Raw genomic sequence first — 19,437 nt, forward strand, 5'->3', positions numbered from 1 at the left:
AACTCTTGGTAACATGACTGTGGTCTCTTTATCCTGAGATGTTGATGGGGTTGAGATGAAGTAAGGTACAAGAGAAACTAAGCCAATGTGCACTGCATGTAGTAAGTCTAAGTGAAGAATAGGTTTATAATATTATACATGATGTGTAGAGAAAATATTCCACTGTTGGATAATACTCCTTCAAAGCATTTGAGAATGTCACCCTTGAACGTGATGTTTCTCAAGGTCAGAGATCACACAGCCGTGTCCATCCCAGTTCAACACCGGCACCTTCACATCACCGTGTTTCTCGGTTAATAAGGAAAACATAGCTCCGTTCGTTGAGCTTATTTACTTTATAAAGAAGGGTTGTATTTCGTTACCTGTCATGGCCTTGATATTCCTAAATTGTTTTATTTAAAAGATTTCAATGTAGCATGTGCATATTATTCTCGTCTTAGGCAGTCCTTGCAGATTGAGGGTGACTTGCTTTACTGTTGGTTCAATGGACTTATCAACTGCCTCAGAACTAAGGAAGGGTCCCTCGACCTGAAGCATTCACTCTAATTTCTCTCCACAGATGCTGTCAGGCCTGCTGAGCTTTTCCAGCAATTTCTATTTTTGTTTCTGATTTACAGCATCCATAGTCCTTTCAGTTTTTATTTAGCATCTGCACTTTTAAAATGAATGTTTAAGTGTCACAGACAGCATCAATAATGTTCGTTAGCCAAGTGCCATTAGTGATCATCTTCACAAGATGAAGTGTCTAGGTAACCAGAGGTTAGTTTTTACTTGAGTCAACTTATTATCTGGATTAAGGCTTTGTAGATGGACAAACATTGAGGATAAAAGAGGGAGGTTATTTGAAGCAGAATTCACAGCCTCTGACCTGCTGTTGTGCCACAGTATTTATGTGCGTGTTTCAGGTCAGTGTTAATGAGGGATTCAGCAGTGGTAATACCATTGGATATGAAGAGAAGATGATTCTCTCCTGTTGGAGATTGTCGTTGCCTGATCACTTGTGATGGTGCACATGTGCATTCAAAAGAGCATTAGCGTGTTATCTGAAAAGGATACAGGGAGAAGGCTGGGTAATTGCTCATTCGATGAGCTGGTGCAGATATTTTGGGTCAAACAGCTTTCTCCTGCACTGTAACCGTGCTATAATACCGTGAATGTGGTTGACAAGTGGCAGGTAAATGTCTGAATATTGTCCAGGTCTTGCTACATGTAGGCATTGTGAATGGTGCTGAAAGTTGTGCAGTTGTCAGTGAACACTCCCACCTCTGACCATATGATGGCCCAGTGGAGAGTTTACCCTTCGATTCCCATCAACTGCAGTTTTGTTCAAATTCCTTAATGTCAAAGGTGATGTTTGAATTCAATTTATTTGTCCATGTTTGGATCAAGGCAGAAGCTGAGTGGCCCTGGCAGAACTGAGTATCAGTGAGCAGATTACTATTGAGCTCATGCTGCTTGATAACACGGCTGACAATACCTTCTGTCACTTTGATCATGAGTGGACTGCGATCCCAGTCATTATTTGCACAGACAGCACATACCTGGGCAGTTTTCCACATCGCCAGGTAAATGTCAGTGTTGTGGCTGCATTTGAACAGTTGAATTTGATTTTGATTTGATTTATTGTAGTCACATCTACCGACATACAGTGAAAAGCTTTGTTTTGCGAGCAGTACAGGCAGATCATAGCAAACAAGGACATACAGATCATCGGGTGCTTAGACAGAGCGAGGCATACAGGTTACACTGCACAAGGGGTGCACAAAGCAAGATTAACATTATTTGAAGTTAGAAAATCTGTTCATCAGTCTAATAACAACAGAGAAGAAGCTGTTGGTGCATGTGTTCAAGCTTCTGTATCTTCTGCCTGACAGAAGAGGTTGTAGGAGAGCATTGCCACGATGGGAGGGGTCTTTGATGATGTTGGCCGTCTTTCCGTGGCAACGAGAAGTGTAGATGGAGGCCATGGATGGGAGGTTGGCTTTCATGATGGTCTGGGCTGTGCACACAGCTTTCTGTGGTTTCTTCCAGTACTGGGCAGAGCAGTTGCTGTATCAGGCCGTTATGCACCCAGATAGCATGCTTTCTATGGTGCATCTGTAGAAGTTGGTGAGAATCTTTAGAATGATTACCAGAAGGTCGTCAGGGTCCATAGCCTTTGTAGTATCCTGTGTCTTTAACTGTTCCTTGATATCTTGTAAAGTGAATTGAGTTGGTTGAAGACTGGCATCAATAACCTCTGAAGTAGGGTGAGATAGATCATGCACTCAGCACTTCTGACTGAAGATGTTTACAAAAACTTCATCCTTCTCCTTTGAACTGACATGTTGGGATTTCCCCCATCATTGGGCATATAAATATGTTTGGAGCCAGCTCTTCCAGTTAATTGTCTACGACCATTCACGACTGGATGTGGTAGGACTGCAGAGCTCCATCTGGTTCATTGATCTTGGTTGTGACTGTGTTTACAGGAGATGGATCCATAAGCTGAAGGAACCTTAAGTGAAGTCGATAGTTTGGTTCATGCACTGCTTTGGGGTTTGGAGAAATTGAGCATATTGCTAAGGAGAAAGCTGCGTCACCAACATGGATAGTTTTGGAAAAGTAGTCAGCTGTTTTGGAGATGTGAGGATAGCAGACTTTGTGATTGCGTGATCTTTGTGAATTGGGAATGACATAGTTAGAGCAGGAACCCACAGGGGGACGATTAATACTTTTCTACACACGCATGTTCTGGGAGTCATCTGGGCCTTAACGTGAAGCCTGTTACGTCCAGTGAGTTCCTGATTACAAAACTTCTGCATCTCGAGGACCACAATAATGATAGGAGTTGTGCCCCATTGTGTAGTAAATGATAGCCTGATGAAGCAATGAATTGTAGGAAAATGTATTTTTAGGGCCATGTGTAAATTCTGCTGCTGACGATGGTTGTTCTGTTTGTGGTTTGTATGTTGACTCACCATGACAAAAATTCTGCCTCCTTTCTGGGTCACTAGTTATTAGGTTCAGTGATTAGCACAGCCCCAGAACTTGGAACAAAACTATGCCCAGTTTGGGTTGCTCACTCCCTGGAGCTTGTCATGCAATAAAGATATTAACTGACACAAACAAGCGTCACAATGGGAAAACTGCAGAGTGTGGTCATTAATCTAGTCCAAGGATACCAAGAGGACAGATCTCAAAGGATTTTAATCACTCTATTGACATTTAACAGGGCACTGATCAGCAATTTGACTGAAAATACATTTATAAAATAAACTGTTGATCTGGTTATAGTTGCAATAGCGCAACACTGCCAATGGTGAATCTCTTGGTAAAATTAGTCTCTGGCCACGAGAAACCATTGAAACTTGCAGCAGCTTTGAACATGGCAACATTAGTAATATGAATGTTGAGCCCAACAGTTAAGTATGTTAACAAGTAAAAATTCTCTGGATTTAAGGATTTAAAAGTAAACTTTTGCATTTTCTCCCCCTACTTGATGCTTGAATAACTGCTGCCTGATTACTGCCCTATGAAACTTATGCAAGGAAAATAAAACTCACTTGCATTTATGTAGCACCTTCCATAACTACGGGATGGCTCAAAGTGCTTTCCCACCAACTGACTACTTTTGAAGTGTAGTTGCTGTTGTAACAAGGAGCTGGGGTGAAGACATGACCCCCTGTCTCTACTAGTGCCTTGCTAGGGCAGTCTAAAGTGAATGCCTGTCTGAAATATATTCTTTTCAATCTCTCTGCTTCCTTTTATCTCTGTATTTCTTCCTCAAAATCCCTCCTGTTTGTTTTCCCCCTAACGGCCTCCTGTTTCTCTTTTATTGTCCTGCTTTCTCTCCTCTTCCTCCTCCTCTGCTGTCCACCTTATTTATTAAAGACTCTTAATATTCAGTACAACACTTTTGAATTATATCTAACTAGTATTTCTTAATAAATTTGGAAACCTGTGGGTGATTCCTGCTGTCAACGCCATTTTAACTCTTGCATTCCCACAGTGGGTCAGCAAGTGAGTGACTGAACCTTGCTTGTTGTGCTTCCTGAATGGTGAGTGCTGGTCTATGTGCTGGGTTAAAATGAGCAGCAGCAAGGTGAGGACCTGTTGTGAGCAGGATGCACGCGGGTCGGAGGTGGTGACCTGATTTGCTAAAGTTCTACCACAGCTTACAGCTTGTACAGTTTGGGCCTTGCCCAACTTCAGTATCCATTGGTTAGAGAATGGGGGGGAAAAGTGACGAAGAATTTTGTTCCTAGTGCTCAGGGTGAGTCCTGCAAGTGTGCGGTGGATTAGATTTAGCAATTGTGCCTCTGAGGATTGTGAACCTGTCAACACCCAGCCTTGAATTTTCACACAGGCGGAGGGGCTTCAATATCTTGGTGAAAACGACGATGGGGAGACAAACCTGAAGCTCTGCCCCCCAAGGCTGAGACCTTACCGTTTCTGTTGTGGGGTGGTTGTGGGGGGAGGATTGGTGACAGGTTCTAATTTGCAAATCTCTTGTTCAGTGAGGCAGCTGCACATGTTGAAATGCAGCTGAGTCTGGCTAATCCGATGTTTATTAGTTGTATGCCAAAACACACACTGTGTACCTTTTAGACCTGGTAGGAGGAAGCAGAAAGCTGCTGGCGTTCTAGGGTAAGGTCAGGCACACTTTGGGAGAGGTTCCTTACTCCTTGTGGTCCTGAGACACCTCTGGGAGAAGGCAGGGGCCCTTCAGGGCTGTTTAACTTCTGGCATGAATGTGCTTGAAAATTGCATAAACTCACTAGAACTGTCAAGGCATGAAAATGTTCTGCCCTTTAATTACTTGGAGAAAATCTCTCTGCAGTGTTTTTTAAAAAAAAATCAGTGTTGCTATTTCACTGTGCTACATAAACCACGCTAAACCAACGATCTGAATGTGGGTGGCACTTCTCCCCACGTCAGCTCTGTGGAAGTGGGAATTAACCCACTCTGCATGCCTGACCCATGTGTGAATTGTCAGGCCTCATTGAACTTGCATGTTAATGGCCACTGGTGGGGAGGGGTCAACCTCACCATCTTCAGGAAGCAGGGGGAGCAACTCAACAGCAACAAAACTCATTCCCTTTTGTATGTCAATGCCAGCACTGTTCCTGATTTGAGAAAGAAACCTTACCCGTCTGCTGGGTGTTAATGTTGGCAGTAACTTAAAAGTGAAATGTCACAACCTTTTAGCCACAGCAACGTATACCTTACTTCTCAACAAAGCGCCTTGCACATAATTAATGAAGAAATGGGAGAGCTAAAGAACATGAGCCATTCATGTTGCTATTTCCGATCATTTCTTTTGCCTTCCTTTTGTTGAAAGGGCCATTCTTTCAACACCAGTTGGGTGAACGGCGATTCTAGGATATGAAAGGACTATACTGTTCTGTTAAACAATAGATGTCTATTTGAAGCTAGAAAGTCTGCCTTCAGAATATTCTAAATATTACAGGAGTGAGAACATTGGTACTTTTTTTGATGTGGTCAGCCTTTAAGAACTTATCCTTTGTAAAAAGGATCAATGGTTTTAGTGTGCGGACTATTTTCATTCCTCTAATTTTAAATGATTTATCTATATGAAAATAAATTCTGAACAGTCTGTGTAAGGTCACATGAAGCTGCTAAGCATAAATTTGTGCCTGCAGAGGGAATAGAAATACAAACCTCATCAATATAGCAAATTATAGCAGCTTGCCTTGACTTTTTAAAAAATCTATGTGAAATTGGAGCAAGAGTTAGCCACGTGGTCCCTGAATTAGGCTCCATTGCAAGGTCATGAGTGAAATTTGTCCACAATACAACTCTCCATCTTCGTTTCTTATCCCTTGATCCCCTGGTGAGAATACCAACACTTCACACCCATCCAAGTGAAGAAATTCTCCTCCGCTTAGGCTTAATGACTGACCCCTTATTGTTGAACTTTGACCCCTATTTCTAGGTTTCCCAGCCAAGTGAAAGAGCTTGTTAATATTTCTTTCAAGCCTGCTAACAATTTATATTTGATCACCATCCTTCTAAACTCCAGAGAGTGTAGGTCCACTCAGTTTCTCATTGCACAGAGGATAACTCTCATCCCAGAAATTGAATGAACCTTCATTATATCACTTCTAAGGCAATACATCCTCCTTCAGATAAGGACACCAAAACGGCACACATTACTTCAGGTGTGGTCTCATCATTGCCTTGCATGATTTAAGGAATGCTTCTTCACTCTTAAACCCCAATCCTCTGTATATCATTTGCCTTGCTGACAAGATCCTGAATGGTTAACTTGCCTTGATTCATGTGTAAAAACAGCCCAATCTCACCAAGTACCAACAAATCTCCTCATTATTTTTATTTAAAAATCAGCTTTTCAGTTACCAAAATAGATAATATTACATTTCCTCATATTATACCACATCTGCCACCTTCTTGTCTACTGACCCAATCTATCTATATCTCTTTGCAGATTCTTTGCTTCTTCCTCACAACTCTCATTCCCACCTTTTGTACCTGTTCTTTAATCAATCTGTTTGGATATGTTACTTCGCATTTCTGGGAAAGGTTGGACTTGAACCCAGATGACTGTCACTGCGCCACAACAGCCCACCCAGCTTTGCTAAATTGTCACTTTAGTCCATCTGTTCAGATGCATTACAACACACATATCTCTGAGACAGGTGGGATTTGAACCCAAGCCTCCTGGCCCAGAGTCCAGATCACCACCAGTGCACCACAAGAGTGCCTATGTCTTTTACTCACTTGTTCAGAGATATTATGGCACATGACATTGAACCCAAACTTTCTAGTCCACAGGTAGACACTGTACCACAAGAGCCCAAACTAAGCTAATTTGTTGTCATTAATGGCACAAGGTCTGGTCTTGAAATCCATTTTATTAATTGAACATTTCTTTCTATTTTGTAGGAATTCTTCGATCATGCGAAAGCACTGTGGGATGATGAAGGTATAAAGGCTTGTTTTGAAAGGTCAAATGAGTACCAGCTCATTGACTGCGCACAGTAGTAAGTGTTATTCGCTTAAAAATGAACCTATAACTTTTATCGTTTTATGCTTATTTTTAATGTGCCTGTAGATTTCCAAAAAGAAAAATGACTAACTTTAATGCAATTGGAATGGAGTGGAGAGTGAATTAAACCTGAATTTTGTAAGGGATTTGTAATGTACTCTGTGTTGGACTTAGTGAAAGAACACCAATGTGTTTAAAAGTGTAAGGCATATGTAATCTATAACATACTTGAGTTCTGGATATAGTTATATAATATAGAAGAATAGTGAGAAAGATAATTTGCTGTCATTCTGAAACTGTCAATGGATTGGGCCTGAGCTGGAATCTGAAAACAGTGTCTGCTGTGGTTTAGGGTAATTGAACAGTTTTTCCCTGCACTTTGGTAAAGTGCTCCCTTAATTGAAGTGCTTTATCACTCCAGTGAACAAGAAGTAAAGCTATTTGGGTCAAAATTTGGCTCAGGCAAGAACTTGCCAGTTGAATGGACCAATGATAATGGGTGTGGAACATTTTCTTCAAGGGGGCTGCCTGCTCCGACTGATTATCTGATGGATACATGACTCCATTGTTTATTGTACATTGAACAGCTTGAATGAAAAATTGTTGACTTAATCACTCACTGTGATATCCAGATACTTTACAACTTGTAAAACTGTAACTGTAAGTTAATACTGTGGCCAACCGGTTTGGATTCTGAATTGTTAATTTCTTTTGCATGGAGTGTGGGTGTCACTGGCTAGATGAGGATTGAATGATGGATTAATAATCCTTCATTGTCTTTGAGAAGGTGGTGGCACATCATCTCTGACAGTCACTGCAGTTCATGTGACGCATGGACATCCACAATGCTGTTAGGATGGGAGTTTCCAAGGTTTGTTCAGCGACACTGAAAGAACAGTGATGTAATTTCAAGTTAGGATGGTGAACGACCTGGAGCGGAACCTGCTGGTGGCGGTGTATCTGCTGCCCTTGTCATTCCAGATGGTAATGGTGTGGATTTGAAGGTGCAGTTTTAGAAAGTTTTGTTGATTAAATAAAATTAGTATGAAAAGCAATGCACCTTCTATAAAATATTGTGTTCATGTTTTTGTTTGAAGGCTAGTTGCACTTTCAGAACAATGTTTTCACTTGTTTTTTTAAAGTTTACTTTTAAAAGACCTCTGCTATGTTGTTGATGGAGGGTTTAGTTTTCCTCAGGTAAAATCATATGCACACCCATATCCAACGACCTAAGTATTCGTCCATATATTGAAGCAGAGCAGTTTGGAAAGTGTGTGAGATAGTTCCATCAACAACCTACATTTAGCCATTGGATCAAATTGGCAGCAGAATCCATTGGGAATTAGGCCACACAGACAGTATGGAAGATTTATTTTTGCCTGTGAGATTTTTTCATTTTCCCAGTTAAATTACTTAAGGATTTTTTGAGGATATAAAAACAAAGTCTTCCTAGGCAATTTAAGGGTAGAATTTTCTTTCCAAATTGTAAATGCCAAGTACACAAACCACTTATAAGGTTTGAGGTAATTTAGTTGAGCAAAGCTCTAGCCTCTCTTCTCTCCTACCTGGCACAGCCATAGATTTTTTTCCCAGGGTGGAAGAGTCAGTTACTAGGGGGCATATGTTTAAGGTGTGAGGGGCAAGGTTTAACGGTGATGAATGAGGCAGGTTTTTTTACACAGAGGGTGGTGGGTGCCTGGAACTCGCTGTCGGAGGAAGTAGTGAAAGCAGATATGATAGTGACTTTTAAAGGGTGTCTTGACAAATATGTGAACAGGATGGGAATAGAGGGATATGGTCCTCAGAAGGGTAGGGCGTTTTAGTTGTGATGGGCAGCATGTCAGTGCAGGCTTGGAGGGCCAAAGGGCCTGTTCCTGTGCTGTAATTTTCTTTGTTCTTTGTTTTGCTGGGATATAGCACCGTCAACATCGCAGCCTACTGTACCGTACCCAAACCAGCTATTATTCACTTAGGAGATCAGTGAGCTAGACCAGCATGATGTTTCACTTTGAAATACATCATGGTGTAACCGTTCATGGTCTCACCTAATGCCCATCAAACTTCTATCAAGTATATAAATGATTCTCCCCACCTCTGGACCATCCCGCAAGAAGCACTTTGGGGAAGATCACAGGAGGAGAAAATATGGGCATCAACATTTAATTGGGTGAGAGGCAAAATGACAGCTTCCTGATGGCAGGATGGAAGTAAGAATGTAGCAGATTACACTGGGACAGAGTTTCCCAATAACAAGTGCAACAACGTATAGTTAACACCTTAGCATGTTGCCATAATGATGATTCAGAATCCTGAGATACTATGAACATTTTATTGTAATTTTTGATTCCAAATTGCGGATTACAAAAGAGGACTGCTTCAGACAGTAAAGATGATTGACTGCAAAACTATGGAATGTCAGGTAGACTTTGAGCAGAGAACGTAACAGGAAGAGATAACAAGCTCGCTGTCATTAACTCATTCATTTTCCTGCTCTTCCTCCTTCCCTCCTTTTTTTTCCTCTCCATTTCTTCTTTCCCTCTCACAGAAAGCCACCTCTTGCAGATTCTTTACAGAAATAGACAAAAAGGGGTTTGAAACTGACTGCTATCCTAACCTGTGTATGCTCATGAACTAAGATTTGTGTGTACTAACCTGGGTTTAAGTGCGAGTGTACGGTGCATGTCACATTGGTAAAACCACGCACTCTTCATTCCTGCGCTGCAGGTAAAGTGACCGTTTTGCTTTAGGAAATAGGACAAAAAGGACTCTCATGTTCTGAGTGCTGCCAGTCAACCACCATCAAAACAAAAGGACAAACTATTCCATCCAACAGGAAGGCTAAGAATCCTGAAATCAACTGTTCCACTATCAATGTTTCACTAGCTACACTTCACCAATGACTCCGAGAGTCTGATCCATGTATCTCTTAACTTTTTTTTTGGACTCTGTTTATTCCTAATCTACGTGATGCATTGCCAATTCTTTTTGTGTTTAGCAAGTTAAAAACGCTCTTGTTTGTTACGTCAAGGAAGCCCGATTAAATCGGCTCCTTCTGAACACAAACTCGTTGGGTCTGAGAGAAAGGTATCCAAAGGGGAGGGATTCTTTCTAAATGACCCTTGTATGGACAAACTGAAGGGACCAATGAATAAAGAAGATGAACTTCCTCATTGTCTGGAACTGTGGTCATTTGGGGAATTTAGCCCAGGGTCTGGTCATAACAATGTCGTCTGTACTCAGTAAACTGCAAGATTAAATTGTATTTTTGTGACTAATGAGCAGCAAATGAGAAACACCTTCTTTCGGATTATTAACTGGTCAAGGGTGCAGCAGATGGGGTGGATCTTGATGTGAGTGAAGGCTGCTTTTGTTAAATGGGGATCTTTGAACCGGGGGGAGGACATTAAGTTTCAATCGAAGTTCTCAAAGGAGATCGGTGCATGGATGGAAGGAAGAACAATAGTGAACATAAACAAGTGAAAAAAGGTGCCTTGGGGAGTGACTTGGGGGAATAATAGTGGGGAATCAGAAAATGACAGTGGAATTGAATAAATACATCGGTCTCCACAGTAGAGAACATTAATAACATTCCAAAAATATTAAATCAAGGGGCAAAAGTTGAGGAAGAAATAAATACAGTAATTATGCTAGCCCTTTTTCCTCGACTGATGGTTAAAGGGGCCAAAGGCCGATGAGTTCCCTAGATCTGATGAGTTGTATCCTAGGATTTTAAATGAAGTAGCTACAAAGTTAGTGGATGCATTGGTAGCAATCTTCTGGGAATGCTCATGTTCTGGAAAAATCTCAGAGGATTGAAAAGTTATTAGTGTAACATTTTATCCAAAAAAGGAGGGAGACAAAAAACACAGGTAACTGTTGGGCAGTTAGCCTGACATATGTCATTAGGAAAATGTTAAAGTTTAATAGAAAGGATGTCATAGCAGCACATTTGGAAATCTATAATATGAAGCAGAGTCTGCATGGCTTCAGAAAGGGGAAATCATGCCTGCAAGGTGCATTGCAGTTCTTTGAAGAGGTAACAGGACAGGATGGATGATGGTGAACCAATAGATGTAATATATTTGGATTTCCAAAAGATGTTTGATAAGGTGCTACACATAAGAGCTTTGTATTTTTACATGGATAGAGGATTATTTAGCATATAAAAGACAGAGTTGGGATAGGGATGGGATGCTTTATCGGTTGGTAATGTGTAACTAGTATTGCACCACAGGGATCAGTACTGGGCCCACAATTACTTACAGTTTATTTGAATGACTGAAGAAAGTGAATGTACTATAACCAATTTGTGAATGTCTCAAAAATAGGTTGGAAGTCAAGTGGTGAGAATGGCAGGAAGAGTCTACATAGAGAAATAGACAGGTTAAGTAAGTGGGCCAAAACATGGCAGATGGATTTTTATTTTTAATTCATTCACAGGATGAGTACATTGCTGGCTAGGCCAGTATTTATTGCCCATCCCTAATTGCCTGAGGTCAGTTAAGAGTCAACCACATTGCTGAGTCTGGAGTCACATGTAGGCCAGAACAGGTAAGGATGGCCGTTTCCTTCCCTAAAGTGAACCAGATGGGTTTTTCTGACAATTGACAATGGATTCATGGTCATGAATAGATTCTTAATTCCAGATTTATAACCAACCAACCAGATTATAAATGTTGGAAACTGTGAGGTTATGCACTTGTACAGGAAGAGTAAAGGAGCTGAATATTATTTATTTGGAGAAAAAGTGTAGAAATCTGCAGTACAAAGGGATCTGGGAGTCATAGACCCATTTGTATGAAAACAGACCCTTTGGTCCAACTCGTCCATGCTGACCAAGTTTCCCAAACTAAACTAGTCCCACTTAAGAACATAAGAACGAGGAGCAGGAGTAGGCCATCCGTCCCCTTGAGCCTGCCCCGCCATTTAATAAGATCATGGCTGATCTTTTTGAGACTCAGCTCCACTTAACCGCCCGTTCACCATAACCCTTAATTCCTTTACTGTTCAAAAATTTATCTAGCCTTGCCTTAAAAACATTCAGCGCAGTAGCTTCAACCGCTTCACTGGGCAGGGAATTCCACAGATTCACAACCCTTTGGGTGAAGAAGTTCCTGCTGACCTCAGTCCTACATCTGCTTCCCTTTATTTTGAGGCAATGCCCTCTAATCCTAGTTTCACCTGCTAACGGAAACAACCTCCCTGCTTCCACCTTATCTATTCCCTGCATAATCTTATATGTTTCTATAAGATCTCCCCTCATTCTTCTGAATTCCAATGAGTATAATCCCAGTCTACTCAGTCTGTCTTCATAATCCAACCCTCTCAACTCTGGAATCAACTGAGTGAATCTACTCATGGAGGCAAAAGGAGTGAGAAGCAACCTAATTGAAATGTACGAGACTCTTAAAGGATCTGACTGGGTAGCTGTGGGGCAGTTATTTCCCTTTAATGGGAGCTCTGAGGACTAGAGGCCTTCATCTCAGAGTGAGGGATCACCCATTTAAAACAGATGAGGAAGAATTTCGTTGCTCAGAGGGTAGTGAATCTGTGGAATTCTATATTACGGATGGCTGTCAAGGCTGGGCCATTAAGTATATTCAAGACTGAGATAGTGAGATTTTTAACCAGTAAAGGAATCAAGGGTTATAGGGAAATGGAGCTGTGAATTATCAGGGGAGGCAATGATGTAATGGTATTATCACTGGATTGTTAACCCAGAAACCAAGGTTATGTTCGAATCCTGGGTTTGAATCTCCCTACGACAGGTGGTGGAATTTGTCTTCAATTGAAAAAAATCTGGAATGAAGAGTCTAATGATAACCATGAATCCATGACAACAAGGTGCAGGGCTGGATGAACACAGCATTCTGCTCCTATGATGCTGCTTGGCCTGCTGTGTTCATCCAGCCCTGCACCTTGTTGTCTCGGATTCTCCAGCATCTGCAGTTCCTACTATCTCTAACCATGAATCCATTGCTGATTGTCGGAAAAAACCCATTTGGTTCACTTATGTCCTTTAAGGAAGGAAACTGCCATCCTTACCTGGTCTGGCCTAAATGTGACTCCAGCCCTATAGCAATGTAGTTGACTCTTAACTGTCCTCTGAGCAATTAGGGGTGGGCAATAAATGCTGCCTAGCCAGCGACACCCTCATCCCATGAATGCATTTAAAAAATGATCAAATCAGTCATGATCTCATTAAATAGTGGAGCAGAATTGAATGGCCACCTTTTGCTCCTACATCTTTATGGCCTTGTGAAGGCTGATGATTAATCAGGGAGATTGCAGGGTGACTGTATCGGGGAAAGTTGTGGTTACTCTGAGAAAGATTAGTAGCAACTGAAGGAGGGAGCGGAACAACAGAACGAAGGTTCATCTCTGCCAAAGGCAGCTCAAGTATGTCAATAGAGAAGTCCGTACAGATGGAGGCTGGGAAAGTCGAGGGTAAACAGGGGCAGGCCAAGAGGTGTTGAGAGGGAGTTGACGGTGATGGTGGAGCACCTTGATGATGAGTGGGGAAGCTCGAGTTTTACTGACTCTTGGGGAAGGGTGGTGGATGAGTGGCTGAAAGTCACACAAGGAAGAGCAAGGGTGATAGAGGGAGGGTTGAGCATGATGGAGAGAAGGTCAGGGTTGACTGAGTGGAGGATGCAAGGCCAAGACTTGCAGTTCCAGGATCCAAGACGGGTTGGGAAGGAGACCCAGGAGAAGCTCCTCCTCTCAGACAGGCAGCATGATGCTGTTGGCTTGCAGGTCCATCTGGGTGCTATGTAAATGTGGCAGGCAGGCCTTTGAACACCGTGAGATGACTTATGAGAGTCAGTGACTTACTGCCTGTGCGAGCTGCACAGTTTACTGCAGATTGAGTTAGCTAGCCACCAAGTGATTCTGTGAGGCCTTCCCACGTTTGAACTGAAGTCTCGCTCCCTTCCAGTCCTGCTGTTTTCAATGATTCTCAGAGGAGGTTGTTCAAATACACTCTGCCTGACCCTTGTTGATCAGAGCAGAGTTTCACACAGGTGAGCACAGATTACCAGAATTTTTCCCTCTTGTGTCTTACAATGTTAACATCCTTCAAACACAAATTAGGAACACTGGAGCAAGTTCTTTATCTGGAGAGGCCATAGTAAGGAGAATTGGTGTAGATTAACCTGAAGGGGCAACCAGTTGAGCATAGAAGGTTGGCTGGTATATTAGATCAAAAGGAGCGGAAGGAAACTTGAATGGAATATAAACACTAGTGTGGACCTATTAGGCTGAATGGCCTCATCTTGTTCTACATATTTGATGTAATTTTATTGCTCAGTGCAAATAAGACAGGTTTTCTTGACCATTGCTGTTTTAATTGTATATGAGTTGATCTAAGGTTAGCTAATCTCAAATTTTCTTGATCCACAATTCAGAAAAGTTGTTGAGTCTTGGTGCTGAGTAAGGGGTTCTGCCTCTAGGGTGATGTCAATAGACACTCTTCCTCATCATATCAATACTGCAGTCAAGGAATTAACAAAGAACTGGGTCAGAACTGACCAATAACACACCAGGTTAAAGTTTTAGGAAGCATTGTAAGAAAACTGTCAGTTATTAACTAGTGGAACAAATTCTGACAAAGCTTGTTTCAGTTCAAAAGAGTTGGTTTTTCGACTGTGAATTCTCTGGGGTCTACAGCCGCTTACTCCTTCCACTTGGTCGATTTTACCAGGCCCATGGAGGAGTTGCCCAGAAAATTCAGGTTGGGGGTGTGGTAAGAAACCCACAGGACTCAAATCAACCTGTTCCTGTCTCCACATATTTTCCAGTAGGCACTGCCAACAACTCACCTGGCAGCAGAGAAAACCAGTTCTGGTTCTTAATGAAGCAGTTACCAGAGTCAGCATTTATTACTCCTGTGAAGGTAATGGGGAGCTTGATTCCTGAATTTCTGTAGTCCATGTGGTGTGGGGATAGGGCCAATGCTATAGAGGTGGGAACTTGAGGATCCTGAGACCGCTGCAGTGCAGGAATAGAGTTTCAGGTCAGAATGGTATGTGGAAGGAAGGATGATGGTCTCCCCATGCTTCTGCTGCTCTTGTTCTCTTGAGGTTAGAACAGTCACAGGCTTGAAAAGTGCAGTCGAAGGAGAACTGTGGTGAAATGCTACAGTGTGCTTTGTAGATGGTGCAAACTGCAGCCACTCTGCATCAGTGGTGAAGGGAGTGAATATTGAAGGTGGTGGGTATGGGGCCAGCCAAGTCACCTGGATGATCTTGAGCATCATTGGAGCGGTGCCCTTTCAGGCAAGTGGAGGATATTCCATCACACTCCTGATTTATGCCTTGTCGATGGTGGGAAGACAGGAGGCGAGTTACGAGCAGCAGAATTTATAGAATCATACAATACAGAAGAGGCCCTTCAGCCCAGCAAGCCTGTTTGCTGATTTTTAAAGTCTGTCCAATTTTCTGACCTACCTTTTTGATCAAATCTTCACATATTTGTAAGGTGTCTCTTTCAGTTTTTTACTCGCCTTGTTTTTTTTTTTCAGCCATGGATGATATATCCTTCTCAAAACTGTTCCTCTCTTTCTTACTGGAATAAATATTTAATAACTCAACAAATATCTCCTTAAAAATTTACCACTGTAACTCTGCTGAATTAGCTTTTAACCACATTTCCCAGTTCACCTTAGCCATCTCTGTCTTTGTACCGTGATAGTTTCCCTTTAGGTACAAAACGTAACTGGACCCTTCCAAACAGGGCATGAAATTCTGTGTTGTGATCACTGTCATTCAGCGGTTCCTTTGCCATGAGGTCATCAATTAGTCCTCTCTCATAATGCATTACCAGATCTAGGATAACCTCGTTCATGGTCATACTACTGTAAGGAATTGTCCAAGAGGGTCTTTACGTTTGCCAATCTGATTGTTCTAATCTTCACGTAGATTAAGGTCGCACTTGATTATTATGGCATATTTCTTACATGCTGTGTTTATATCTTATTGCCTGCTTTGTACTGCTGTTGCATCGCCATCCCCGGGTTCCAAGGGAAACAACCCCAGTCAGTACAAGTAAAGTCTGTACAATCTGCCTTTATAACTAAAGCTCTCCAGCCCAGGCAATAATCTAGTAAATCTTCTTTGCATCCTCTCCAGTGTAATCACATCCCTCCTACAACGTGGATTCCAGGACTGCATACAATACTCTAGTTGTGGCCTGACCAACATTTTATACAGTTCCAACATCACCTCCCGGCTCTTAAACTTTATGCCCTGGCTAATAAAAGCAAGCATCCCATGTACTTTCTTAACCACTTCATCTACCTGTCTGCTACCTTAAGTGGTAACAGAATCTTGAAGAAATTCTGCTTTAATATCTCGGTGGCAGTCAGTATGAAATCACTGTGCAATACAGTTATTGGTACGAAAAGATATTTTCTCCGTAAGGAAAGATTTTGCAATTACAATATCAGTTTGGTCACAAGTTGAAAATTCTAGTATCCACTAGTATCCAATTATTGAGATAGGAACTGTCATAGAATAACCTTAACAACCTAAATGATAACTTTTGTGTTCAAAAGTCCAAGTTATGTTTAACTTCTATATTCAGTGAAGTTTAATGCTGATAATGAAAGCTAAAGATAAAGATTTTAATGAAAAGGCAGACTTAAAATTGCCAACTTTTATCAAATACAGCTTTAGGTGGGAGAAGGCATTCATCAATTGGGGTTCATGTGTCTGCTACTGTCGAAGAAAATTATTTGAAAACCTTTTCAATCCAATCTATAAGTAATTATGGACAGAATTTATAAGTAATTATGGTCAAAATTTATTGTCAGACAGCTGGATATTTTTCATTTGAAAGGTAGATTTTGAGGTGGCATCCAAAAAGAGATTAGTGGTAACCTTTGTGGGAATTTGAATTTGTCATTCAGCTCTTCCTTTGGAATGAATGCTAATCCAGAAACCATTTAACATCGCATTAATTCATGGTAAAAACAGTCACCCATATTTATCACTACTTACAGAGATCATAAAAAGTTAGGCCAGATCGAAAACAAATAGTATTCCCAGCACCAGCTGCCCAGGTTTTTGTTTGACGTTCTATATACAGTATTCTTGTTTATCATTGAGTTAAGAGTAACGCATTGTGCCAAAGATTGCGTGACATTGGTTCTCACTTTCCTGTTAGAATCAGCTGCTCTGTCTATTCCCAGTTTCTGTAAAGCGGTCTTTATTTGGGGGGCCTTGAGGACCTGAGATTGAATTTAGCCAGTGTGGACTGGAAGAAATGCCAACTGTCTCAAGGCTGTTGAGACCTCTTTGTGAAGTATGCTTGCAATTTTATTTCAGCTCCCAGTGAATGGGAATCTACAGCAACATTTATAACATATCATTAAATTGCTCAGTTGGAAGCCTCTTCTGAAATGGGAGTTGAAGCAGATGGTTGGATTTATGTCTGGAGACTTCTACAATGTGCAGCAACTGCCGCATTGGAGAGTACTAAAGGGTGTTCTAAATCTGCCCAATTCTGCATAGAGTTTGTTTTATTTCATAAAGAACACCCATTCTTCACTACAGAAATGTTTGGAAAGGAATATTTTTAGGCTTAGTGTCACATTTTATTGGATAATGCTCTGGTAAATTGACCTGCAATATTTCACCACGTTCCACCTACTATATGCATGCAGTTTGTTGGGAATTACACTTGCAAAATCAGTTTTGACTGGAAAATGTTGAATCTGTTAATTGAAAGCCATTTTGTTTTGACTGGCTGCCATGTGGCTACAGAATTGACACTTGTTAAAGAAATGTCTGCTTTGGCCTATACCTTTGTGGTAGTAACTTTGCCTTAGCGTAGGTGACAGATTGAAATAGAAATGGTAGTTGAGAGAGATTACCCTTTGTACGTGGGACTTTATAATTGCAAAAGTTGGAAAAGAAGCAGGACAATGGACAATAAAGGCAACAGCAATGCGGTTTCTGGATTTGTTGAACAATTCACAAATGCCTGGAAGCTTTAAGGAAAGCCGGCACCAAATAAAACGTCTATGCATATTCAACAAGTGACAATTACAGTTCTTTGAGAACTTAATTGGAAGAGGGCAAATAGACTATCTGGCCGTGAGTGATAGAACTGAGGGCAACAGAGCAAGACGGAGACAAAAGGAAATTTGACTGTTTAAGAAACAGAACCAGTAGATCTGGGAGCAGCACTGACAGGCTGGTTATGAAAGAGTGTACAAGTTGGACACAAGATTATAGATGATGCACAATATTGAACCTGAAGAAGAAACCCATTCAGCACTTGTAGAGATAATTTGCATGAACTTTTACATTAAAATTCCTCATGGCAACAGAGACCTGCCATTTCAGGTTATTAAGTTACTATAGCGATGACGAATACTGTATGCCTTCCAGACCAGCTCCAATGTTTGGGTGGGAACTGATTCAGATACCTGTACTATGATGACTGCATCACCCTTGAACTATCATAAGCAAGGAGTTATTTGCACCAGAGGGATCCAAATTAGAATTAGAAATAAAAATTTCTGATCGTGGAAAAAAAAAAGTTTATGTAAATCACTCTTGAAATTGTCAATCTATGATATTTATTTTGAATAGACCATAAGACATAGGAACAGAAATTAGACCATTCAGTCATGGCTGATGGGTTTCTCAACCCCACTCTCCCGCCTTCTCCCTGGAATCTTTGATCCCCTTAGGGCAGTTTACAGACTGGTAACCATGTCCATCGGGAACCCAAACAGAATGTCTCTGTTTTAAGCCTATGGTTAGTGAGTTCATCTTCTACTTCCTTGCCTGGTTACCCTCTTGGAACAAGTTTTTTTTTCATCTCCACAGACTTAACTTTGTTGGATTTGCACTTGATTGGTTGGTGGATTGCTCCTTTCGGGAGCTGGAGTTACATTAGATTGAGGTAATGGTGGGATTAATTGTATGAGATTCACCAAGATTCATTTGAGAGCAGGTGGTGATGTAGAAGCAATATACCTGGGCGAGTAATCCAGCTCCTGAGGCTAATGTTCTGGGGACATGGGTTCCCACACGCAATGGCAGACGGTGAAATTCGAATCCGGTACAGACCTAGGATAAAGCTTGTCTAATGGTGACAATTGTCAATTGGCCTAAAAATCCATAAGACATAGGAACAGGCCCATAGAGTCTGTTCTGTTCCTGAGATCATGGCTGGTCTGATAATCCCCAAGTCCAGTTTCTGCCTTTTCCCTATAACCCTTGATTCCCTTACTGATTTAAGAATCCATCTATCTCAGCTTTGAATATACTTAATGACCCAGTCTCGACGGGTATTTATGATTAAAAATTGCACAGATTCATTACTGTCTGAGGGAACCCAACTGTTTCTCTAATGCTGTTTGGGAAGAAAACCTGCTGTCCTCCCTGATCTAACCTGACTCCAAACAATGCTTA

At 41.4% G+C, this 19,437-nt stretch overlaps 1 protein-coding gene across 3 annotated transcripts in view; it reads left to right on the top strand.

The window, feature by feature from the left end:
- The window catches only part of LOC109910513 (guanine nucleotide-binding protein G(s) subunit alpha-like), a 318,176-nt gene that overhangs the window by 194,324 nt on the left and 104,415 nt on the right, over window positions 1-19,437 (top strand). For all 3 annotated transcript variants that reach the window (XR_007261934.1, XM_020509708.2, XM_020509707.2), the window contains exon 5: window positions 6,910-7,007. Coding sequence is in view for 2 of the 3 variants with exons in the window: in XM_020509708.2 (XP_020365297.1) it covers window positions 6,910-7,007 (98 nt within the window). In the remaining variant the exon portion in view is untranslated. The remainder of the gene's footprint in view (window positions 1-6,909; window positions 7,008-19,437) is intronic.

This window comes from Rhincodon typus, chromosome 4, assembly GCF_021869965.1.
Source record: "Rhincodon typus isolate 14 chromosome 4, sRhiTyp1.1, whole genome shotgun sequence".
Classification (NCBI taxonomy): Eukaryota; Metazoa; Chordata; class Chondrichthyes; order Orectolobiformes; family Rhincodontidae; genus Rhincodon; species Rhincodon typus.